General features: G+C 46.1%; 1 protein-coding gene across 2 annotated transcripts in view; it reads left to right on the forward strand.

Moving 5' to 3' along the window:
• COL22A1 (collagen type XXII alpha 1 chain) overlaps positions 1-26740 on the forward strand; it is a 164965-nt gene that overhangs the window by 51658 nt on the left and 86567 nt on the right. For both annotated transcript variants that reach the window (XM_032952970.2, XM_032952969.2), the window contains 8 exons: positions 5528-5581; positions 6105-6149; positions 15410-15463; positions 16429-16482; positions 18334-18369; positions 19357-19386; positions 19635-19688; positions 20926-20979. In XM_032952970.2, the coding sequence (XP_032808861.2) occupies positions 5528-5581; positions 6105-6149; positions 15410-15463; positions 16429-16482; positions 18334-18369; positions 19357-19386; positions 19635-19688; positions 20926-20979 (381 nt within the window). The remainder of the gene's footprint in view (positions 1-5527; positions 5582-6104; positions 6150-15409; positions 15464-16428; positions 16483-18333; positions 18370-19356; positions 19387-19634; positions 19689-20925; positions 20980-26740) is intronic.

Raw genomic sequence — 26740 nt, forward strand, 5'->3', positions numbered from 1 at the left:
AGACCAAGACAGCCTCTGTCATTGCTTTGTCTCACCAATAGCAAAAAGGGTCACATCGATATGAAATTGTTTAGATTTTGTGTGTGTCTGTGTGTGTACGTTTGTACGAGGTCATTTGGACCAGTGGTGCTATGCTATAGGACCCAGTTTATGTTTTTAGTGCAAGGCAACAGAGTGCTACAGGAGGGGAGGTAGAGAAGGAGGATGGAGCAGGAGATTCACTTGTGTAGAAGCCCGTTGTACTGTGTACTATCTTGCGGTGATACTGGTGACTTGAGGTTGTTTCCCAGGCATGCTCAATCTGAACCTAGCCTGGACCTTCTTTTGATCAATTTTGCCATTAACGAGCACAGTACTTTACCTGGAGCAGTGTGGTGGGGCGTGTTGCTGGTCACTCCAACATCTTGTCTGTCTTGCCGGCCTTTGGTAGGTGCTCGCTAATAGCATACACAAAACTAGTCTGTGATGTAGCGGTGGAGCAATTTTGTGAATTGCCAATATCATGTACGTGATTCAATTCAAGAATATATGTTTTTTTTATTGCAATATCGTGTTGAGTGGTAGCGCCTCGGGTATCAGAAAAGATGTTGTGAATCCTTTATTTGCAACGTATAAGAATATAAAAAAATACTATTTTGTCACACGCGATTTGTTTTGTTTATTGTGAGATTAAGAATTGATATAAACCCGTGAACCGATGCATCATACTGCCCCCTTCTATAAAACGAAAACGGAACCCGAGTGCAGCGTGTGAAATGGAGATCGCCCTGTCAAAATTTCCCCCCCGCCCCCCACACTTTGAAGCCCAGCACCTGGGCCCGCCCCATCCCATGGACCCCGATGCGGTTGCACCACCTGCACACTCTTTAGCTATGCGACTAGTGCTTGGGCAAAGACCAAATGAAGCCACTGCCATGTACAATTGCTATTATTCAGCTGAGCCGTTGAATGTGTCAGCTAAGACACGCGTTTATTTTTAAGAGACGCTCAATGGCCCCACCGCTTCTCGCCCGGCTCTCGAGTGACACTGACATTGTGAGCGTGGCTTCGTGCCTTGGCGTCACGGACATTGATGTCCATGAAATATCGTGTGCATCATGGATTGCATTATCACCATTATTTTCATCATTATCGCCAGTATTATCATCATTATCACCAGTATTATCATCATCATCACCAGTATTATCAACATTATCACCATTAGTATCATCATCATCACCATTATTATAATCATTATCACCATTATCATTATCACCAGTATCATCATCATTATCACCAGTATTATCATCATCATTATCACCATTATTATCATCATCACCATTATTATCATCATCACCATTATTATCATTATCACCAGTATCATAATAATTATAACCAGTATTATCATTACCACCAGTATTATCATCATCATTATCACCAGTATTATCATCATCATTGTTAAGACCGGAGAGGCCAACTCTAGCACAACTGAAATCCTGAGCTGCCACTGAACGTGACACGTGTAAGTATGGCAAGGAGCCGGAGTTGCGCAGCCTGCACACTGAACAGCAACCGCCACTACAGCAGAGAACCTGTACAGAGAGACATTTTAATGTATCCATAATAGAGGGGGGGAGGGGGGGGGTTGGGTTAGATCGCGTAAATATATAAATGTGTCGTTTAAACCCGCCACCACCCGACACAACCAACGAGTAAGGAGTTGTCACGTAAACAGAACGTGGCCAATTCGTCACTAGTACAGCACTAACCGGTGTGTTGGAGATCCAAGCCACAACATTTACAATCCAAGTACGATGTTTATCCAGTAATTACAACCAGCTTCATCAGGCGACAGCCAGATTTGTGGAGAAGTCCTCCACCTGTTCCGTTCCCTATATAGAGGCGTAGATGTGGTGACCACGCTTCTGAGCTCTTGCACAAAGTGGGGGGGACACTAATGGGTCAACTTACATTATGCCTGCGCATTATGCGAGCCCTTTGATCTTGTCCTTCCTGTCCATTGTGTGTATTGAAAAAAAGCTATATTTTTATGTATGTATGTTAAACTTCTTTCGCACCGTACGTAGCCAATCGTGCTAATCGGAGGTGCAGGGAAATGACAAATTAATTACAAAAGCAGTTTTAAATGAATGTCTTTGCATTCAAAATGATTTATACGTGCATAGGTCCAGTAGCTTTCTAATATCGGAATGAAAAGCGTTCCAGACCGATGCCGAAGAGCATTACTAAAGCGTGCGATGCAGTGGTCGCCTTTGTTCGATGGCTAGCCAAGAGCCACTGCTTGCGAGGATCACCGCAAGCGTTCATGTGGAGGTGGCTGTGTGTGTGGCCAAGCGGTTAGCGCACCGCGCTACGAACCTCGCGACCCGGGTTCGATTCCCCCTCATGGCCAACATCAGTAACGATTATTTAGAACCGGTCCTGGGCCTCTTCCCCCTAGTTCGACTCAGCCTCAAATGAGTACCCGGTGCGATGTGTAAACATCGCCACTGGGGAGACAAAGGCGACTGGGCGTGGTGCTGGCCACCCACCCCATCGTGTGCTGTGCCGGCCTTCATAGGTGCTGCTCGCTAACGGCACTTGCCGGTAAGGCTATCACGGGAACATTTGTGTGTGTGTGTGTGCGCGCGCGTTTCCGTGTGACTCATTGCTGGCTCACACAGAACAACGTGGGAGACGTGGGCAGCGATCGAGCGTTGGGGTGCCCCCACGGCGGCGAGGGGAGTATATTTAGAGAGTGGGGAGGGAAAAAAACGGAGAGGGGGAAAAATAGAAGCTCCTCGGATTGAGCCACCGCTTGCCTAACATGGACAGATTCCTGGAATGCCATTGTCTAAAAACGGTGCACCGTAAATTAGACATTTAAATTGACACTGTGTGCTGATGAAGTAATTGCTGTTCTTTCAGCTGTCGTTAAAAAAACCTTTGTTGATTTGATCTTATCCAATTAAAACGGTCATATATAGACCTGCCGAGCTATATTCTTGCGAGCTAAAGACGTGCGGATTTTTTTCCTCTCTCGTAATGATGACAAACACTAACAACAACGCACTCTTTGGTTCTTTCGGTAAAGTCACGTAGGTAGAAAAATACAAATATATCACGACGTTTTGATCGCAACACGAGCGGTCGTCTACGGGCGGAAAAAATAATCCAGCCGTGGAACTGCTGATCCCGTTCAGTGGAACAGTAGTTCCACTGCAGTTCCACTGCTGGTTCAGCAGTTCCACTGCAGTTCCACTGAAGTTCCACTGCTGGTTCAGCAGTTCCACAAAAATATAAAAACAATAAAATTATCACGACGTTTTGACTGCAACACAAGCAATCATCATCAGGTGTGAAAACCACAACAAGAAAAATTGAAAAAAGTGGCGGTTATTTTTAACGTTAGCACCACCGAGAGCGATTTGGCAGTTATTCAGATGGACAAGTCCATCTATGTTCGGAAAAGAGGAGGGGGGAGACGAAAAATAATGGATGCGGTCTGAAGGCCACCTTAATCGTGATCAATCAATTAAGACCCGAAATGGTTTATCAAATCCTTTCAATGATTGCTAAGCCAGAATCCATCTTCTCGGTTGAAATTGTCTCTGTGTTTGTATATGTTGATAGTCTCATGAACGAATCTCTCATGGTAGCCAGATGGCTTGCAAAGAACCTCTGTCTTGGAGAAGTCAATGTCATGTGAGCCTACTAAATTAAAACAGTGATCTGCCACGGCCGAGGTGTTGGTCCTACCATGTTTCAGGTCTGCTTTGTGTTCACGAATGCGGTCCGAGACATGTCGTTTGGTTTCTCCAATGTAACTACTACCACAGAGGCAACTTAGTTTGTAGACGCCTGGGTACTGTATGTCCAGAATCACATCTTTCACAGACGGAACCAGATCAAGAACGAGTGAAGTCTCGCAGCGGTCGCTGCACAAAACAACGAAAGCGGTCCTTTTTGTCTCGGAACGGCGTTTCGTGCGCTAGCCCGCGTGTAGTGAAGCGTCGCTAAATGCCGGGGTTCACGTGCGCCAGAACCCGCGTGTCGTGTCGACCGGGGAGTGTCGTCGTCCTGGATCTGGAGCCTCGCGTGCGACGTTCGTGCTTACCAAGGAAGAGTCCTTTTATTGTTTTTTTTTGTCGGGAAGGCCTCTCGCTGTGTAAACGAGTGTCGCGTCAGGTTGGAGCTCGTCGCCGCGTGTCTGGGGTGTACGGTTGTTGGCTCGCGACGTCGTGGTCCGGTCCCTCCAGGTGGACCACGGGAGCCGCTGATGCGCACGCCGTTTGATGTGGAAATCACGACGACGTTTTCACACCGATGATGTTTAATTTAAAAATTAAGTTCGGTAAAACTTAACCCCGATGAAACTACTCTAACCCCTAAGCGCTAAAAAATAAACTTATAGCTGCTTTTTTGTTATTTATATATTTTATGTTCCAGTAACATGAATTATTTTGTGTACCTGGTATTTAGAGAGAGAAGTTAATGCATTTTATCACCGTAGGTGGGGGGGGGGGGGGGGGGTGCTAGGTGGTCTGTGGAAATGTTTGCATCCGCTGAGCAGTTCGTGGGCCAAAAAAAAAAGTTTGAGAAACACTGGCGTGCGATATCACTTTTTTTGTATATATATACGCGGAATTATTTTTCTCCTGCGGGTCGGGAGCTTGAGAATATGGTGATGGCTGGAACGAGCTGAAAGGCGAACGCAACAGAGGTAGCGGCGTGCGTCTGGAACAGGTAGCTCTTAACGGACACCTGTAACAAAGCTTCATCGGATTCCTTCAGTAAAACTCAATATTCAAATTTTGCTTGGAAGCCGGGCATGGGTTGTCTAAAATTGTTTTAATTTGTTTATGTAGCGAGACAGACATGAATAAGAAATTGTTTATCTCTTTATTATAGTCTTCAAATTGACACTGATCATTATTTTGTTGTTGTTGTTGTCATTTATACATTTTTGCTCGAACTAAGACCCGTATGTTAGAGGCTACTTGCCTATCATACCTGGCCATTCTCCAGCATTGATTCAAGCAAGGTGATGAGACACTGTACGCCTTGCTGAACGTACGCGCTCCTTGAAGGCTGTGTAAAATATATATGTATAAATTATTTATGTGGAGTGACACACACATATGAAGGCAAAACATTCCCTGCTTCTCCATTTTTATACATCTGTACAGATAGCTCAGCAGCCCGTTTGCTCCTCTGCCATCTGCTGACCGCTTCATTGCCCTGCATTGATCGGGATGAATTGAACACCGATGTCGTTTAGCACGTGTTTTTGGTTGCTGCGCGTTATTTACTCGCTAGCATTTGAATGACGCTGGCGGCGATGAATGTCGAGCGGTCATTTTGAGCTCGTCTTTAAAATAAAAAAAAGAATGCGATAGAGGTGTTACGTGTCTGCCATGTGCGCCTAGAGGAGCACGCACGTGTTTGCCTGCGTGTCCGCGCTATGTTTGGCTGCGCGGTGGCGCGGAAGCACGTAACGCAACATGCCACCCCCGTCCCCCCTCCCCCCCCTCTTGCTGTTTTTCAGGGTCCACCGGGGGCGGATGGAAAGACAGGCCCCCCAGGGCTTGTGGGACCCCCCGTAAGTCACCTTTATTAATGTGTGCTTCTCTTGGCGTGGTTTTGTGCAGCACAGTGTTTCCGGGGGGGTGGGGATGGGGGGGATGTCGGTGAGACGTAAAGAGTTCGTGGCATGGGGCAGAGTGACAACCTGTCACGCCTCTGCTCTAAATGAAAAGCTGATGGAATGGGAAATAGGGGAGCCAGCCAAGGGGCAGGCGAATGTTGGTTATTCTGCCCATTCCAAAATGCAAAGGGGCCGCATTTTCAAAAATGTCGGAAGGCGAACTCAAGCTATGAGGCACGTTTTCACAAGTGCGCTCTGAAATGTATGGGAACTGTTAGAGGTGTTAGAAGGGACTGCCCGATGTTCTGAAAATGTGTGATCCGTATGTTTAATTTACTCGCTATTCATACAAAAAACTGCATTGCGGACTGATTTCCTTTTGAAATGTAAGTTGCTCCATATGATGCGTGCAATTGTGAATAAGAAAGTCTGAAATCGTCTGACATTTGTATTTTCATAACTTTTTTTTACACTTCAGGGCCCCCAAGGAATACAAGGCCACGTGGGAATTGGAGGAGAAAAGGTGGGATTTTATAATCGCAATTTTGTAACATTTTCAGAATTTGTTTCTAGGCACTTAAGTTAATGACTCGCAGAAAAAATTCGAGCTGCACCAGAAATGCCTTAAATCATTGAACAAGCAGTCCTTAATGGCATTCATTGCACATCCAATTTTAAAAAGCTTTTTTGATGTGTGTAAGTACATAACTTAGTAGCCAATGTAAGCTCTGAATGTTTTTGGCTCTTTGCCAGAATGTCAAAGGCTCCCTTACCAGCTATCCTTGTGGAAACCTGCCTTTTCACATGGGTGAAATTCAAAACAAGGTCAAGTTAAAATGAAAAATGTTGAGGCCGCATTTCAAAGGGCCTTAGCAGAATCCCATTGCACGTGTTACAGATTTGCAATGCTGAATTTATTAAGCATCTCTCAAATACTCATCACCACAATACCGTGAATATAATTTCGATGCGCATTTCGTTCAGCCATGATTTTGTGTCCCTGTATACATTGCCTTACCACTTGACATCACACAAATTCAAAAACAGCGTGTCTGTCCGTGTGTTGGCCATGCCAAATTTGTTCTGAATTTAGATGAAGCATTCATCTTCCCACTGGTGCATTGGTATTTCATCCAGTATATAGAACTCAACAAGAATAGCCCAGGCCATGTATTCTGAAAGTCTTAATCACTCACTGGTTGCTCCAGATGGTGGAGAGATGTTGACTACCTTGCCTGGTATACAGGAGGTCGTGAGTTCAATTCCAACCCTGATGCCTGCTTTTTCGAGTTTGCATGTTTCTCCATGGTCGCGTGGATTTTTCTCCGAGTCCTCCAGGTTTTCCTGCCACATTTATAAACGTGAGTTTAGAGTATTTGTCTGCTATAAATTTCCACGTGGTAAATCACTTCGTTGAGCAATCATTTGTGGTCAGGTTACTTCTGAAAAAGGTCTCTATCGCTCAGTGGGTGTTACCTGGTGAAATAAAAAGTGGAGTTTTAGTTTAGTAACTGATCAAAGGTGCTTCAGCTTCGCATTGCGACAAAGGTTCGTGGGTAACAATGTTGCCGCCTTTGTTTATGGATTTGTCAATGCACCATTGGCATTGCTCGTCGGAGGTCGTGGGCAAGCGATTGCTTTTAAAATCCCTTACAACTCATCAGCAGCGCCTGTGCCACTTCGTGAACAATTATTTTGCATGTATCGGCGCAGTCATCAAATTGAGCCACGTAAAATGTGTCCTGCATGGCCACTATGAAGGCAAAGTGTTTCCCTCTCGTGATACCAACCCTGTGCGTAAGTGTGTGGCTGGCTCAACTGAAAAGAAGACATGCTCGATAAATGTTTGATCCCCACTTTTATCCGAGTCTCGGCCTGTCAACTGGAAAAAAAAAATTGTGATGTATTTCTGATTTGATGGAGACTCGTGGGCGTTCCCTCTGTTTGTGGTCCATAGTTACCATTAAACGAGCGGGTCATGACATTGTTACTCTCTCACCAAAAATACATGTCCCCTATGCTGTTAAATTACCCCCTTAGTTGAAACATTAATTATGAATGACTGCACTCATTATACTGTGTATATTTAAATATATACATATATATATTAGAAATATATTAGGAAATGAGGTGATTTGTTTAATCAGGGTTTAAACACAGAATGGTGGCGCGGTAGTTAGGTCACTTCACTCTGAACCCGGTGACCTGAGTTTGATTCCCTGCCAAAGGCAACATCGGTGACAGATCCGTCGACCCACAGTGATCAGAGTGGTGAAGTATGGTGAAGCATGATGTTGCACACTCGAAATGAAGGACGTGGGCAGGTGCTCCAAATCGAGGGCAAACACATTTATTGTGTTTCGTTTTAAAGCTTTCGTGACTACAGGGATACATATTCTTGGTTCTTTCGGTAAAGTCACGTAGAAGGGAAATAATACCGAAAGAACCAAGAATACATTTATTGTGGTTAATCTGTAAAATGCAACAGCACGTGTGTCAAACACAGCAATTCTTCAACCTAGTTGTCATTAACCACGTGACTGGTGTACAAGTGCGGTGAATCAATAACCCTGCCAGCCCCCTACAGGCCCCACTCCATTATCGCATGCTGGTGTACACACGTGCATTGATGTACTGCACAGCACATCAGGACTTTCACAGAACCCCACTTTACTCCCTTGCTGCACAAGGAAATAATTAAAAGAGTGATCCGTGCCACAATGATGTACGATGTTAAAATATGCTCTTTGGTTCTATTCGGTAAAGTCACGTAGGTAAAAAATTAAAACAAAAATCACGACGTTTCGGCCACAACACAAGTGGCCTTCATCAGGTGAAGGGACCAACCTGTCCAGCGGACAGCGTTGGAGTGAAGAAAGCCAAGCGCTGGTTGCCTCCCTTTAAGCTGTGAGGGGGCAAACAGCAAACGCCCTGACAAAGGAAATTAGCATGAAACGCACCACTGACAAAGCTTGGAATTAGCACAAGATGATAATACACCACCCTGGGAGTTTGGAATACCACTACTAGAATAAATATACTGCACCATTGAAATTTAGATTTGAAGCTTTTTTACCTATGTGACTTTACCGAATAGAACCAATGAGTATCGATCCTTGCAGTCACGAAAGCTTCAAATCTAGAATGGATGTTAAAACAACCGTCGTAAGTGACATTGCACGAGGGGTCCTTCATCCAGCAGCGCATTGACAAAGGGACTGTGAAACATTCAAATAACACACGTTGCAGCGATAGAACAAATAAGAATACTAATTTTGATAATGGAATAGTTATAATGGCTAATGAACTCACAGGAACGCACGTAAAAAAAAAACACTTGACGAGGCTGTAAAGGCTGCGTGCAATGTCTTGGTCTGCCGCTGGTTTTGACAGAACCGCAGCTTGACAGCCAAGGCAGGTAGGGGGGGGGGCCTAGGTGTGTCTCGCCACTTCGCAGCTGTAACACTGTGCCACCGCGCCCGCCGAGACAGACGCACGGCCGCTGACACGCGCCAGAGCACCCTGCCAAACGGGTGACCACGGCAGGAGGGTCTCGGCCAGACACTCATTATCCTGCCACCGCCACAGCAGCGGAGGTACGCCGCTCTCTCCCTCTTGAGCAGCAGGCTGCGGCTCAAAGGAGACATTGTGCTCGGGAGGATGCCCCTGCTGTAATCTGATATTCCGCAGAAAACGATGCATTTAGACGTAATTGCGTTTCCAGATTTTTTTTGACGCACCGTTCTCGTGCAAGAGGCGAGAGAAAGAAAGGGGGCATCGTTTCGTTGCGTCGCACTCTGTCGAGATTGCGAGCGAGAAAATGAAATTACCTTAATTACCAACGTGTGAGTTATAAAGCGCGCTCGCTTAAGCAATGCTAATTATATTCTTCGTTCCCGAAGCCCTCTGTACAGTCCAACGATGGAATGAAGGCCTGCCTATGCCGTGTTGGTCAAAGTGGTTGTTTGACTGTACTTCACCGCGCTGGTCAGAGCGGGTTGTTGAAGGGGCATGCCCTGGACCAGTTCAGAAGTCCCTCGCCACGGGTGGTGCACCGGTGGCTGAGAATAAACTCAAGTCTCTGGGTTCATAGCACGGTGCGCTCACCACTTCGCCACATATTCCACTTAGCGTTGCATTCTGTAATTCCGAAAGCATGTACAGTATTACCTCGTTATTTGCGAACTTGCTATCCCGCGATTTTGAGATAAAGTGATGACGGAGAATGTGGTGCGAGAAAGTGATGAGATAAAGTGATGAGATAAAGTGATGAGATCATGTGTATGTATTAAATCGTTTGTTTTACGTATTTATTTAAGGTAATTCATTAAGAATACATTTTTTTCTAGGCCAATATAATTTTCCACGAAATGAGCTATTCACGAACATCTTGGGAACCTATCCCTCGCGAATAACGAGGGGAATACTGTAGAATAAAAAAAAATAGCATATGGTGCCAAATATGACGTGTTGCTCTGCCCTAGTGTTTTGGGATCTTGTCCAATGTCAGCTTTGTACACGTCGCCCACACTATGATGTGCACACCAGGTGTGTGGCATTCAGCTTCCAGTACATGACACATGAAACCAGCCAGAGCACAGAGGCTACAGTTTTAAAACCCCATTAAAATATGGGAAGCAGTTTTTTTCTCTCTCTCTCGTCAATTTCTGGACCTGAAGTGAATTTCTCCGCAGCGCATTTTCTTACCGCGGCCAAAGACGCGCGGTTCAAAATTCACGGATCAAAGACCTTGAATTAAGATATTGGGAACACGTGCTTTTATTTTTTGGCAGTGTAGGGGGAGGGGGGGGGGAGGTGATTACAGCATCGCAGTTGCCCGGGTCGAGTAGCCTAATTGTATGGTGTCGCGTGCCAGTGTGTCCTCGGTCGGTGTAAACAATGATCGCACGCCCCACAAGTCAACGCGCGCGGGGCTCAGGGCATCTGGCTTTGCGTTACCGAGACTGCACAGACGCCGGAGCCTCTGTCCTCTGTCGTTGTCCTGTCAGGCAGGGGTGGGCAGAGAAGGAGCGTGGAGGACAGGATGCTGTAATCGGCAGTTTTGATCTTCTTTGTTCTAATATTGAGTTAAATGGGGTTTTATGTGGGAACATTAAATGCACATGTTTGCTGGATGAAGGCACATACGGTGGCATAGGGATGGTGTCGTTGAAGCCTGGATTGTGTCTTTTTGTGGCGCCTAAGGGTCACATCATATTTGGCACATGTAACGTATTTTACGGATGATATGACGCAGTCTTTTCCCATGTATTTTAAATGAAAAGTTCGGGGCGCGTTATAATATGATGTGTGTTTAAAATGGGACCTTTGTTCGCCACAAGTACGTGTGGTTAATCCAGACTTGATTCCTTGCAAAATGTATCTATTTGGTGTTTGAACATCTTAATACCTCCTGTTTTGTTGCCAGAAAGGGTAAAACCTATGATTATTTTTTCATATGGTTGTGTTTATTAATGTGTTTTTGTGTGTTGGGGAGTGGTGGAACATTGGTTAGCGCGCTACGCTACGAACTTTGCCACTTGAGTTTGATTCCCACTCACGGTCAACACCAGTGACGATTATCTGAATTGGTTCTGGGCCTCCCTTAAGTCGACTCCGCCTTAGATGAGTACCTGGTACAATGTGTAAACATCAGCACTGGGGAAACAAAGGTGACCGAGTGAGGTGGTGACCACCTACCCTTTTGTATACCGTGCGGGCCTTCATAGGTGCCCAGTAACAACATTTGCCCTAACAGTTTGTTAAAGGCTACACGGGAGTTATTTCTATGTTCGTTTGGGGAGCGGTAGTGCAGTGGTTAGCACACTTTGCTACGAACCCAGAGACTTGACTTCGATTCTCGCTCACAGCCAACACCAGTGACGAATATCTCAACTGGTCATGGGCCTTTCCTGGATCGACTCATTCTTAAATGTGTGTCTGGTGCCATGTGTAAATATTAGCTTTGGGAAGACCAATGTGGCTTGTATATGGTGTATGTTAGCGTGTATGTGTGTGACCAGATTTGTATAACTTTATTGACTCCAGCCTTGTAATCCGTAAGATGTGGCGAACCTCGCAAAGCGAACAGAACCGTGGCAGCGGACGATACTGCTACATTCGTTTGGCAATGTGAAATTAGCAACGTTGAGTGTGGATATCGAGGTCATGTGGATGTCTAGGTCATTTGGACATTAAGGTCACATCGAGGTCATATGCATATCGAGTTAATTTGGACATTGAGGTCACATTGAGGTCATGTGGATGTCGAGATCATTTAAACATTTAGGTCACATCGAGGTTATGTGGATGTCGAGGTCACATCGATGCAATGTGGATATGGAGCCTCTGTAGAGGCAGCAGTTTATTCTGAGGTGTGTGCATTGCAGCGACTTCTTGTTGCGGTCCTTATTCGTGTTGCTATATTTTTTATCGCAAATAACTTTTATTTACACATCATTCATCAAACCGTTCATCGGTAGAATATAAATCTCGAGTGTGGATAAGCAAGGTGGAGCATGCCTGCGATCTAGAGCATCACACACTGGGTCTAGTGGCCACGCCGATGCAGTACATCAAGTGTGATTGTGAAACCACCGGTGCATCCCCCGTTTTCATGCGTGAGTTTAATCCAGGCCCTCCGGTTTCTTCCTCACGTGTAACACACTCATTGGTGGGATTGGCCAAACATCTCAATGCAGGACAATCTTGAAGAAGAAAAAAATTTGAAAGTCTTTAATTCACCATTACAACGGAGATGTAGAGTCTTCATAGGTTTGTACCTGGTTCAACGTCACCAACCAACTGACTTTTGGGAAAACGAAAGTTAGCTTGTTGGCAGGGCACGTGTAGTGGGTGCTCCCCACCTCCAAAATGTCTGTCTGGTGCGGAAGAGTAGGCCAAAATGCCTTCCAGAGGAGCTCTCCAGAGCTGACTCTCCGAGAGGCAGTGGCATGAGCAAAACATTCAGGGCTGCACCTTTAACTGATATCACTGTTGTAATAAGTGTCATTTGAGCAGCCCTTATTGTGTAATATTATCCCCCCTGAACAAATGCCATGCCTTCTCAAAGTAAAAACATTATGGGACACTTTCATCCGGGGAATGACAACACAGGGCACTACAAAGGGGTGAGAAATAGGTTCACACATTCCTGTGCGACTGAAATGTTTAACGTTCAAACATTTAGTGATATTAAGAATAAACATTTTATGGACCTCACCATCGCTGTCGTCGTGTAAGTGGTTAGCATGGCTGTTGACACAACGGTACACGTTTTGATATACATTTTGTTGAGTTTTTTTCACACCGTACGTACAGTGAGGGAAAAAAGTACTTGATCCGCTGCTGATTTTGTACGTTTGCCCACTGACAAAGAAATGATCAGTCTATAATTTTAATAGTAGGTTTATTTGAACAGTGAGAGACAGAATAACAACAAGAAAATCCATAAAAACGCATGTTAAAAATGTTATAAATTGATTTGCATTTTAATGAGGGAAATACGTATTTGACCCCCTCTCAATCAGAAAGATCTCTGGCTCCCAGGTGTCTTTTGTACAGGTAACGAGCTGAGATTAGGAGCACACTCTAAAGGGAGTGCTCCTAATCTCAGCTTGTTACCTGTATAAAAGACACCTGTCCACAGAAGCAATCAATCAATCAGATTCCAAAATCTCCACCATGGCCAAGACCAAAGAGCACTCCAAGGATGTCAGTGACAAGATTGTAGACCTACACAAGGCTATAATGGGCTACAATACCATTGCCAAGCAGCTTGGTGAGAAGGTGACAACAGTTGGTGCGATTATTCGCAAATGGAAGAAACACAAAAGAACTGTCAATCTCCCTCGGCCTGGGGCTCCATGCAAGATCTCACCTCGTGGAGTTGCAATGATCATGAGAACGGTGAGGAATCAGCCCAGAACTACACGGGAGGATCTTGTCAATGATCTCAAGGCAGCTGGGACCATAGTCACCAAGAAAACAATTGGTAACACACTACGCCGTTAAGGACTGAAATCCTGCAGCGCCCGCAAGGTCCCCCTGCTCAAGAAAGCACATATACATGCCCGTCTGAAGTTTGCCAATGAACATCTGAATGATTCAGAGGACAATTGGGTGAAAGTGTTGTGGTCAGATGAGGCCAAAATGGAGCTCTTTGGCATCAACTCAACTCGACGTGTTTGGTGGAGGAGGAATGATGCCTATGACCCCAAGAACACCATCCCCCTCGTCAAATCTTGGGTGAGAACCTCCTTCCCTCAGCCAGGGCATTGAAAATGGGTCGTGGATGGGTATTCCAGCATGACAATGACCCAAAACACACGGCCAAGGCAACAAAGGCGTGGCTCAAGAAGAAGCACATTAAGGTCCTGGAGTGGCCTAGCCAGTCTCCAGACCTTAATCCCATAGAAAATCTGTGGAGAGAGCTGAAGGTTCGAGTTGCCAAACATCAGCCTCGAAACCTTAATGACTTGGAGAAGATCTGCAAAGAGGAGTGGGACAAAATCCCTCCAGAGATGTGTGCAAACCTGGTGGCCAACTACAAGAAACGTCTGTCCTCTGTGATTGCCAACAAGGGTTTTGCCACCAAGTTCTAAGTGATGTTTTGCAGAGGGGTCAAATACTTATTTCCCTCATTAAAATGAAATCAATTTATAACATTTTTGACATGCGTTTTTCTGGATTTATTTGTTGTTATTCTGTCTCTCACTGTTCAAATAAACCTACCATTAAAATTATAGACTGATCATTTCTTTGTCAGTGGGCAAACGTACAAAATCAGCAGGGGATCAAATACTTTTTTCCCTCACTGTAGCAAACCGTACTAATCGGAGGCACGGAATTTTCCCAAACTCCCCTTCCCCCAACCCCCCCGCGTTTATCCACCACGCAATATCAATACACACACCATCGCTAGTCGATCAGCAGGTCTGGTATGGTGGGGTAAAGTGTGGGTACTCCCACCTATTCCGAGACATTTGGCCAGTGTGGAAGAGTAGGCCAAGTTACTGTCGAGAGGGGTCCTCTCCAGAGCTCCCTCAAGTGGAGGAGGCCCTTTCGGCCAGCGGTGGGCATCAGCAAGAAATTGCAGGGCTGTACCTTAACCATTTTACCATATCTGCGAGACACGTGGAGTGAGGGTTTAAATCTCAGCCCCGCCGTTCACGACGCCGCGGCTTTTAGGGAACACGTGACACATAATCGAGGTTTTTGTTTTTTAGGTTAGATCGCGTGAGTGCAAATGTGTCGTTAAACCCGCCACCACTCTGCACGGCCAGTTGGTGAAGTTTGACACACGTACAAATTACATTCCAGGTATATTTATATGTACGCGCTCAAACTCCAAAAAACCCTATTATGGATAATGTTGGTCACAAAAGCCTACGTGTTGAAACGTGGCGCACGCTTGGGATGACTCTCGTGAACCGGGAGAGGTTTTTTTTTTATTTTCAGTTAGTGGGGGTCACAAGAGTCTGCCGGTTGTTTTATATATTTTTTTTATGAGAGTAGTGTGGCTCAAGACAGAGCACGGGCTGTCTTCTTTCGAAACACTGATCCAATAATGAAACGGCACACTAATCATTGTAAAAATGAATTTAAATACCATTATAGCCGAGTTGAGGATGTATTTTAAAATACCATTGTGTGTGTTTTTGTTTATACATTCTTTTTTTTACACGCGGATAATATGTAGCTGGCTCTGCCCGGCCTCGCTGTGCAAGAGGGGGGGGGGGGGGGGATGCGAATTGAGTTTGATGAGCTCTTTTGCTTTTACAGGGTGACCGTGGAGATATAGGTTTGCCGGGGCCCGCGGGACTAAGCGGAAAGGATGTACGTAAACAAACACGCGCCACGCTCTCTCGCCGAGCCACGTTTATGGCCATCCTTATAAAAATGTTACCTGCGTCCCAGTAAAGTGCTGCCTTTCCCTCCCCGCTGCACAAAATGGAAAATCACAGGCATGGGAGAAAAAAAATACCCTCTTTCGCAAGACATTTAAATTGTGATTTATTGAACCGCGTTTCGTGTGAATGCGTTTTTTTTCTTGATTTACCTTTCGCAATAGGCTTCCTTTCGCTGTGCCGCAATGTTTTTTTATATTCTATGCCTGCTTTGGACCATTCCCATGTTTTTTTTTTCCATTGTGAAATAAAAACGATTATGAATGTCAACCAATGAACTGGAAGCAAGGATATGTTTCATATGTTAGCTTGTCCACGGAGGTGCTTAAATCAAAATGCACCTTGCCCAGTTTGTGTTCTTAATTTTAAGAATTACTTTCCCCAGAGGGTTGGGTGGCTCAAGAGTTTTCGAGCACTGAACCACAACTGCTGAAATTCTGAATTCGAATTCAGGTATCCGGTCCATGTTTAAAATCGGGTTCTCAAATTTCGGCGGGTTCATGGTCTCAGCTCGGTCGCCATTGACTGCACGCACAAACGTGTAATATTACAATTGGTTTTGCACTGATTTTGACAAAATTCGAGCTCTGAGACTGTAAAAAGCATATATGCACAGATTCACTGCCATTTAACAGGCATTCCTCTGTACAAGTATGCCGAGGAGAGTGCAGCACCCCTAATGTGTGTGTGTAAGAGGTAACTTGAAGCGACCTCAGAAGTGGTTCCGTCATATCTCCTTCCGCAGCCCATTCTATAAAACATAAGTTGATGTAATTTCCGGTGAACTTTGCAAAATGTACATTTGTCTCACGGTATGAGACCACAGTTAGAAAAAATATTTGAGAAATAAACATATTTTAAAAAATGTATTATTTTGTCTGTTTTGATTTCCAGGGCCAGAAAGGAAGTGATGGATTTCTTGGCTTTCCTGGACCTAGAGGAGAAAGAGTATGTATCCTCACACCTACTGCTCACTCAGCAGTCTCTTTACCTTCCAAGCCTCAGTTAACGAGGAACGCTGCCGCATTTTTAAACTCTTGTCAAGAATGACCTCTCGCTTTCGTCCATGGCTTTATCCATGAGACAGAGCCAACCAGCATGGCCGTTACAAGCAGCTACCAGTCTCCTTGGCATCTGATATCCCCATTTCAATTAAATGTAACAATTGTGCCGTTAGTAAATCAGCTTGCGAGGAGGTCACCATGACCTCTGAAAAGTGTTTTATTTGTGATGCTCCATAAATAAACCGGCAAAATAGTCAAGCAAAATAAGGACCGAAAGCCATTGTTGACATCGGGAACTTTAAACTCAATCTTAAAATGTGTTTTCATTGCGATGAATGTTGGCGTTTGGTCAAAATTCAACAGCAAAAAATGTTTTCCTAAACGTTTTTAGTGGCTGCCGTAGAACTCTGCTTGGCCCTCAGGGCTGCTGAAGTGGCCGTTTTCCGTCCAACATTGTGACTCTAGAAATTTTAAATATTGATTAGATTTGTTTTATTGTCAGCGATATTGCTGTTTTCTTTTGTTGCTTTTCTTTGGAACGAGAAGAGTTTGAAGTTTTGTTTATTATTTTTTTTCAATAATTAGAACAGCAATATTAACTTAAGACATGTGTATACAGTGTTGTTATGTAATGTTTATTTTAATCCTCGTTTGTTAAAGTTTGGGAGTTGTTTTTTTACCATATTGATTTAATTATATTCTCTGGCAATTGTTTTGGACGGTTAGCGTCCAAAAGTTTGCCAGGCTACTGTGACCTGGTAAATGTTGTGGTTTAAGTGGTGTTTCTTTTGGGTTATAAATCATTACCACCCCATTTCCCATGCGCTCCATCCAGTGGTAACAAGCTTGCGAAGAGAAAAGTGTACTTGTCCAAATTCCATTATTTGATTTTATCAGTTGCACTTTTGTGATTGTCATTAACTGAAACTCAAACATAGCACATCCACAAAATAGCATCACTGCTCTCTTTGTAAATCGGCGGTTTACCGAGCGCAGGCTCGGAGAGACCCGAAAACGCCCTGCGGCCAGCAACAAACGGCACTCGTTAAGTTTTAATGAATAAGAGTTAATACCCTACTTGATTTGAGCAAGGTTATACCAGCTTGGCAGAAAAAAAAGTCGACTGGAGGAATAACTACCCAACTCACTTTACGCATGTTTATAAACGCTCGCTTTTTTTGCACGGTTATTATTTTGAAATTGTTTTTTTGTTTGGTTTGCTTTGATCGTCATTTACGCTCCCCGCTTTTTCATGCAAATGCTTAAATCCAGTAAGATGATAACCCACGCGCGTTCGTGATGAATGGACCACGCGTAGTGTCGCTGCGCAGGGATTTTACAGAGTGAAACATGAATGCTTTAAATTTCGATTTGAAGCGTTCGTGACTGCAGGGATTAATATTCTTGGTTCTTTCGGTAAAGTCACGTAGAAGGGAAATAATAAAATAATAAAAAATAAAACATAATAAAATAAAATTCTCACGACGTTTTGGCCACAACGCAAGCAGCCGTCCTCAGGTGAAGAAACAGAGCTGTCGGAAAGACAGCGTCCTAGTGAACACGGCTGTGTCCTTCACCTGAGGACGGCTGCTTGCGTTGTGGCCCGAAACGTCGTGAGAATTTTATTTTATTATTTTTATTATTGTATTATTTCCCTTCTACGTGACTTTACCGAAAGAACCAAGAATATGAATGCTTTTCGCTCGAGACCTGTGACCAAGGGAAAACGTAGGACACACGTGCTTTAAAAAAAAAAGTTTATTAATCACCGCATCGACTCTTTTCTTCCCCGCAGGGGGAGGTGGGACCGCCTGGACAACCCGGTGACGTTGTAAGTGACTGAAATATCGTGTTGGCGGGGGGGCGGGGAGAGCTGTGGCGCTGCCGGGGGTTTGTAAGGAGCTCGTTGCTAGCCGTGGGATGAGGGTCTTTTTTTGTTTCCCCCAAACATAATTACTCTGTGCGGCAAACCCCCCCTCACGGTGCCTGCTCGTTTGTGGTGCAGACGAAGGCGAGCAGCTGTTGTGGGAGATACGTGCGCTGCAGATCCATAATTCACATTAACGAGTTACATGAGAGGCGCGCGTGTCGACGGCTGCGGGGAATCTTCTCGGAGCCGGAGTCTGCGGCGGATTGACTGAGTCGTAGCGGAAGGCGGCGTGAGGGCCCAGGCGGGCGGGGAGAGCACAAAGCGTTAATACAGCTGCCACGCCATCCCCCAACCCACGCCCCCCCCCCCCCCCCGAAATAGAAACTCTTGCCTCTGCTGTGGCCGCCACCACCGCCACCACCACCTTCAACACCGCCGCCACCACCTTTAACGCCGCCACCTTCACCACCACCACCACCACCACCACCGCCGCCACCACTTTACCGTCACCACCACCAGCACCGCCTGCCTTGTCTCGTTCTCAGCAGCGTTGTTGACAGCCTCACGCGGCTCACCGCCCCCACCCCACCCCACCCCCCGGCCACCCGGCGGCGCAGCAGCGAGCCGTGCGGATGAATGAGCGCGAGCGGCGTTGGCGCGCGCCACGCTCACGCGCCGGTTCCGATAATTAGGCGGCAGAAAGGAGCCGCTGACAAACTCGTCCCAGGCCGGGGCAGCTGGGCGATCCGCGAGCTATTCCGCTGGTTTTCCCCTCCGCGCGAGGATCGCGGGGCCTTACAGACCCACGTCCTTGATCGCGAGAGTTTGAAAACACCCCGCGGTTGTTTGCCATCCTCCGTGCCTAATTGCACCCATGAGCAGCACTTTGGATGCGTTTTGTCGATTTGCGGAGACGGAAGAGACTTGTTTGTTGATGTTTGTTTGCAGGTGGCGCAGCAGGGATTAAAAGGAGAGCGCGTAAGCAATACGATTCATCGCAGAGCACAACTTCGCCGATAACAATTCGGTTCACGGAATACGTGCTCGTCGCAATCGGTCATAGAAAACAGCGGGATGTTTCGTAAGAGTCAGCCTTTTTCTTTTTTAGAGCGGCTGTTCACATTCGTAATAGACGGATCACTTCTTGACAGAGTGGAACATTGTGTTTCTTCCGTGGCAAACCTCGAAAAGGGGCTGAGCTCGTCTGTCTTTTTTTTATTATTTAGGGAGACCGCGGTGCAGCTGGCCCTACCGGGCCTCCCGGCCCTCCCGGAGACAAGGTAACGCGAGGCCGGCTGGAAACACCTTCAAACTCGCGTCACGCAGAGAAAGCGGCGGAGAGGCGGAGAGGCTGGCCACACTCGCCGCGAATTTTACCGAGCCCTGGATGTGTCTGCAGCACGAGGATGGGAGCGGAACGCTCTCCGGGATGTAAAAAAAAAAAAGCAAAGAAAGGGCTACCACTTGTCAAACCTAGAAAAAAAACAAGCTAAAGATCGCTGCGGTGTGCGTCATTCTTGTGCAAACTTTTTGCGGCATATTTGTCACAACTAGAAAATCGGAATACCGTTCGTAAACAGCTCCTTTCGTGTGTTTCTCCTGGGAGTTAATTCAGACGTTCGCTCAGAGGGCTGCGTTTTGTAAAAAAAAATACAATTTACACGATTGTGTTTTTTTTTTATGATGCGGCAGCCGCAGCCCCGGTACCAGCATCAGCTGACTATTGTTGATTTTTTTTCAGTCTCTTCCAGCAGTGATTATACCAAGGGCTCACATTACACGTGAAATGCATAAATATTAAACATTTCAGGACAGTCTTGTGCTTTTTAAGCTACGCGTGCTATTTTCTGTTTCTTTTCACTCAAACAATCTTCCCACCATCTGAACCAAATCATGGAGGAAAAAAGCAATGCCCTACATCGAAGGTGTTTGACAAATTCCTTAACAAGTGTGTTGCTGCTTGTGAGAGAAAGACAAGGGTGCCTGGAGCAGCACAGTAGACCGTTGTTGCTCTCATTTATTTATCGAGGAGAGCCTCACTGAGTCTCGAGACCACGATTCACGAGGGTCATTTATAGGCATTTCCTAACCCAGTCCTTTCCACGGGGTGTTTGGCAAAGTGGCATGAAACCAGGGTAACCTCACGCTCCACTCCCCGCGCATAACGAGGGGATAAAACCCAAATGGTTTCCACAGAGGCAGGTTTACCGATCCCGGTTGCTGCACTTGCACCTACGCAGCGCAGCGGGTTTATGAACTTTTTTTTTAAAGGTCTCCGTGATCCACCAACCCCCGGTTTCCAAAAGCGCCGGATAGCGCGGGCGCGCCGCCAAGCCTGGTCAAGATGGAAGCTGCGGAAAACCATTGAGGCGCGCGGTGTGTCACACCGCCACCACTTTTAGTTTCATCGCGCCCCATCAGACGCTGTAGCCGAGGGGGGTGGCACCTCGGGATGGCATGGTGGGAGGGGGGGGTGGGGCCCTGACTCGTTGGGTTTTGCCATCTTGTGTTTTGCAGGGCGATCTGGGAGCGGAGGGCAAGGAGGGCTCTCCCGGCAAGGAAGGCCAAAGGGTGAGTCACTGCCGCGCACGGCAGCCACCGCAGCGGCCCCGCGCCGTCGCGATGCCGACAGCCAGCGGCGTCTCGAGACTCGAATCGTGCAAGAGCAGGAAACTCCGTTTTTGGGGTTCCTCCGGTCGTGAGCGATGCGTTCACGTGGATCGGTTGACTGCAATGCTATGATGCAGGGGCTTCGTTGGTGTTTTTGTGCAGTGGGACGCTACATTCGCTCCACCAGAAGTGGCATTGTGGTGCAACTGCAGTTTGGTGTGTTATTCTGTTTATCCCACGCGAATGCTTGGGACATTCTATCACACTTATACAATATGAGACAAAAGTTTTGCTGGCTTGCTGGCTGGCTTGAGAGAAGGACGGGTATATAGTAATTTCCAAAGGACGTGTGGGCTGCTAGTTCTATAAAATAAAATACACTTTTTTTGTATCTGTCTTGGTTAGCGAGCTATGATAACGCGTAAATGCACGCGCAATTTTGCTGCTTAATTTTCCACTGCTCCAAAAAACAAAGCTGCGGGTAGCTAAAGAGGTGGGTGGCTCTGTACGTTTCAAAAGCCCTGGCCTACATCGTCGCCCCCTTGGGAGTTTAGAGGGGTTAAAGGTTCCTTGCATCCCGACGCTTGTTTCCTACTCGAGCAATTAACCTTTGGGCACAAGCTTCGCCGTCTTCATTTCATCCCGCTCTTTCAACTCGGCAGGGGGAAACTCTCGGGATTCGGGCAGGTTGGGTGCGATGTCTACCCGCGCGGTCATTTAAATGTGATTGGCCATGCGGGAACTTTCCACGCTTAGCGGAGTTGTCCCCCCCGCCCCCGCCCCCCTCGCGCGATTGCTAAATGATGGCGTAATTACGAGCGGACATGACCCGCGCGCTTGCACCGTGCGTAGCCGTGCCCTTCTCCCTTCCTGCCATCGAGACTCGGTTGCGACGGCATTCCCAAGGCCGCTTCGGTGGGATTTTTTGTTTCCGGGTCGTGCCACGCCGCTGATTGGCACGACGTCCGACGTTTTCGCCGCGCGTGATGGGAGAGCTGACTTGAAACTCGATTCCGGGAAGAAGCTCCCGGCACGGGGTGGGGGGGGGGGGCGGGGGGCGAAACGACAGATGTTGTCGTGCCCGGACAGCGGCGCATTAACGAACTGACAAACCCATCGGAGTGGCGTACGGCGCAGCTACAAAAACAAAATCAACGTGAGCACCGTTCAACGATGCCCACCCAGAAGCTAGCTAGCACTGGCTTACAAAAACAAAAAAGGGCTGAAAAATACACACAACTCAAACGGTGTGCTTCTCCGAACTTAATCCTTTGCCATGTTTGCAGTGAAAAAAAAGGCACTTGAATGGGTTATATTTTCCTTTTTTATTGTTGTTGTTTTTTTTTTTACCAAGTGAACCCCCATTTAGATGCAGCTTATCGTTTGAAGGGGAGACACGGTTATTACTTTTAGCTGCTACCCAGCTCTGCCAGACGTTTCATTCGCATTTTGTTGCCGACTGCCACGATGCATCACGTCCACCGTGCGTTTGCCGAAGCATCCAGTCACAGATCATTTGGTGTTCAAGTAGATTAATAGACCGCAAGCCGTATAAGGAAAGGAGTGTACCTTTCCACGGAAAATATCTCGGGATTATGCAAAGTCACACAGCGGCAGATTTACCGGTTAGCATGCCTTCCCATTGCTGGTTCTCCACAATGATACGTCACACTGATGACGGTAGGCAGCTACATGAATGAATTAGGCTTTTTTCATCACTCCAAGGCCCTGTGACTCCACCTGACATTTTGAAATGATAAATAAGATCACACGTTCGAGGTAAAGAGCCAGCCCTGCGATTGCTCGCTCACAATCACTGCTGGAGGAAGAGCCTCCGCTATAGGGGGCTCTGGGGAGTACTTCCAGAGGGTAATTTTGGCCAGAGGTGGGGATACTCACACTTTATCCCACCACATGCTACCTACCGATCGACTAAATGTGGTGTACCCATCTATACTAAACTACGTAGCTCATTTTCAGAAGTGACCTGGCCACAAATGATAGCTCAACGAAGTGGCTTATCGCGTGGAAATTTATAGCAGCCAAATACTCTAAACTCACGTTTCTAAATGTGGCAGGAAAAACCGGAGGACCCGAAGAAAAATCCACACGACCAGGGGGAGAACATGCAAACTCCATATATACATGTGTCAGGATCGGGATTGAACCCACGACCTCCTGCATACTTAGTCGAGGGATTTAACATCTCGCCACCGGGGCGCCTATACTACTGCTGGGTAAAGAGAGGCAGAAGGATTTAAGAAACCTGCCCCATTGTTTCAACTGCTGCAATGAAACCAGGGACCTTTGTATAATAGCGGCATTGCATTGAGAACCTTAATACCCGTAATTTATCCAGGAACATCCTGCTTTGGGAGGTGTGGTCAGTGAGTGTTTGGCTTCTATGTGGGAGGAAATTGAAGGACCCAGAGAAAACCCTTGCCTTTGAGAGAATCAGACAAAGCTCTGCAGTAACCCCATGCTTTGTTGCCATCTTCTGGCCATCTCTTGACAATCTTCTAGCCCAAGAGTACAAGACTTGATATTCCCAGACAGTCTACCATCTAAAAGTCAGGTGATTTCATATTTTGTCGTATTCCAAAAGTGTTTTGCAATACTGCATGAAAACTTGTAATTTTCACTTGCAATTCCAATGTTAGTGCCCCATTATTATAATAAATTTCAACACCCTGTCATTATGGTGCTGCTAACTGAACTGTTTTAATGTTTTCCCGAGATTTTACTCCCAATTGTGCTGCCGGTAGCACGTCGTGAGACAAAAGTACGCGTGCGTGATTCTCGCCGAGCAGTAAACAACCTCGTTCTGAGAGAATTGTCCTTTAAAGAGTGATGTCACGAATTCTATGTCAGACGTGGCCCCTGCTTCACCCGAGGGGCACTCCACTCTCCTGAGCTCCCCGCTCTTTAGAGGTCCTCGTGACACAGCGATGAAACTGAAACAAACAAACATTCTCGGAGCTAATCTATTTCTTTTGCCAAGCTAAGTGAAAGAAAAAAAACGGAGTTGCAATTAAGTTCACCAAACATATTGATTATCACGTGTGTTTTGGGGCCCAGTCATTGGTATGTCGAACGTCTCTCGCAATGTATGTAGCTAATCGTGCTAATGGTGCGGGGAAGGACAACAAACTCGATGCAAAAAGCAGTTCTAAAGAAATTTAATTGGTGACGCTACTGTACATGTGCAATAACAAAAGGTTCTAATTAACCTCTAAACACAGGTGGCTAAGACCTAGATTCAAATGGATGGTGTCAGCTAACTAACTACCTTTAAAACATGCTCTTCGGTTCTTTCGGTAAAGTCACGTATGTAGAAAAATTAAATAAAACAAAACATAATAATAAATCACGACGTTTCGATCGCAACACAAGCGGTCGTCCTCAGGCGGAAAAAATAAAATCCACCAGTGGAACTGCTGAACCGGCGAGAGAGATGTTACAACAAGGAGGTTGTGTACGTGGCGATGGGCAAGCAAGCGGGGTCTGAGCTGAAAAGGAATTCCATCCACGGACGTAAGCACGTCAGTTGTGTTAATGGGGGAGATTTGTTTTATTTTATTTTTCTACCTACCACGTGACTTTACCGAAAGAACCAAAGAGTATGGATTCCTGCAGTCACGAAAGCTTGAAATCAAGAGTTCCTTTAAAACATTGTAAACCACAACAAAAATGAAAAACCCTGATCATTTTCTTCTTCACAGTTGCAAGTACCTAATCTCCTCAGTGTAACTTGCCCGATGTATTTGTTTAAAAGATTTATGAAATCTAATTGGACTCAATGAAAGTGCTTTTTGGCAGGAGTGCCATGAGTAGTGTTTGCCGTTAAGATAAGGCATCAGCTTTGGCATTAATTTGGCTGCTGACTTTGTACTTGGGGAAAGGGGCCGTCCATAAATGACGTCACGCGATTTTGGACGATTTTTCACCCCCCCCCCCTTTCGTCACACGGCGTCACTGTCATTGTAGTGCGTTTTTAATGTGGCGCAGCACTCTGATGTTGTAGGAGAAAACATTTGGCAAAAAGTCTATTTAATTAAATAGAACGTATTATTAGTTATTTCAGATAAGTCACGTTGAAGGGAAACAATAAAATAATAATAATATATTTATGAGATATATTATTTATATTTATATATATTTTATTATTTTATTGTTTCCCTTCAACGTGACTTTACCGAAAGAACCAAGAATATGAATCACTGCAGTCACGAAAGCTTTAAATCAAAATTTAAGTAGAACGTGTTGTCTATATTTATTTTAAGTTGCGCATTTTGATGTGACGTCACGTTTCTCAAACCCGCCCCCCCCCATCGTCACACATCGTCACAAATGTCTGACCACACCCCCTAGGTGTGTGACGTCATTTATGGACGGCCCCAAAGTTGAGCACTGAAATATGTGGACTTTGGTAGTCTTTGCTGTGCTTGTGCAACGCAGTCATTTGGTTATGAAGACGGTCTGGGGATTAACGCGTCGGCACAAATCACGATGGCAACGGTGCAGTTAAGTAGAGGTAACAGGGTGCCTATTTATCGCTTTTGGTTTAGGCCACTCCGCTGCCAGCTCGCGGTCATTTTGCGCCTGAATATATATAGTGTGACATTAACATTGCGCAAATACAATCCGCTATTTATGAGCGCCGTAAAATCCGGTGGCACATGCTTGTGAATTATTTTAAATGAAAAACATCAATTTTGGAATGGCGAAGGCCACCTTGTGAGTCCTAAGGGCCTCGCTTGGCGAATGCGGTATTGTTGTTCTAATGTGGGCTGATGGTTTTGTGTACTTGTACACCCTCCTGGATAGATGTTATATCAAGCCTGCAGGGTGACCTTGTTAACGTGGGGACAGGGCGGTGTGGTGATGGGGGTGAGGGATAGGGGGATGGAGGGGGTGTACATTATAAAACTCAGGGAGGGGGGGATCACTGCAAAGTGAATGTTAAACAAAGTTGAAATTAAGATTATAGGCGAGCCTTTAAGTGCATGGTGATGAACTGAGCTGGCCCGGACGTGCACTAGCACATTTGCCGAGCTGGAAACGTTGAGGAAAGAAATGCCACTGGTGTTAGATATTGCGCCAGCACATTTTGACTTGACTTTTAAGAATCTAGATGGGGGAGGATCTGAGCCTTCAGCAGAGGGGTGCTCAGCCCCGCTCCAGCCCCCCCCCCTCCCCCCCGCCACTCCAGAGAAGATACTGGGCTCTGTATTATAATCACCCACCTGCACGGCATTCGTTCACTTAGGGATGTGGGAGTGAGTGCTGCAAATGAAACTAAAATATTATTTGCTGAATCAGGAGTGGCCCTCCACCCCCCCGCCGATCGAGTTTCCAAGTCAAGGATAAAGAGGGCTCATTCGTCACCAATCCCATAAGGCCGTGAATCTTTTGGCCCCTCGAAAGAATATCAAACCATTCAATCATAGATGTTCCCTGCTGAGCGCGAGGCTGCTAAGATACGCAAGTCCGCGATGTCAGGCCGACGCGTAGCTCCGCGCCTATGTGTGAGTCTTCGCGTGAGTCTTCGTGTGAGTCTTCGCGTGAGTCTTCGTGTGAGTCTTAGTGAGAGTCTTCGTGAGAGTCTTAGTGAGAGTCTTAGCGTGAGTCTTAGCGAGAGTCTTAGCGAGAGTCTTAGCGAGAGTCTTAGCGAGAGTCTTAGTGAGAGTCTGAGTGAGAGTCTTAGCGTGAGTCTTAGTGA

Source organism: Petromyzon marinus, chromosome 12 (genome assembly GCF_048934315.1).
Source record: "Petromyzon marinus isolate PM22_M1 ecotype Great Lakes invasive population chromosome 12, UKy_Petmar_22M1.pri1.0, whole genome shotgun sequence".
In the NCBI taxonomy this organism is placed as follows: domain Eukaryota; kingdom Metazoa; phylum Chordata; class Hyperoartia; order Petromyzontiformes; family Petromyzontidae; genus Petromyzon; species Petromyzon marinus.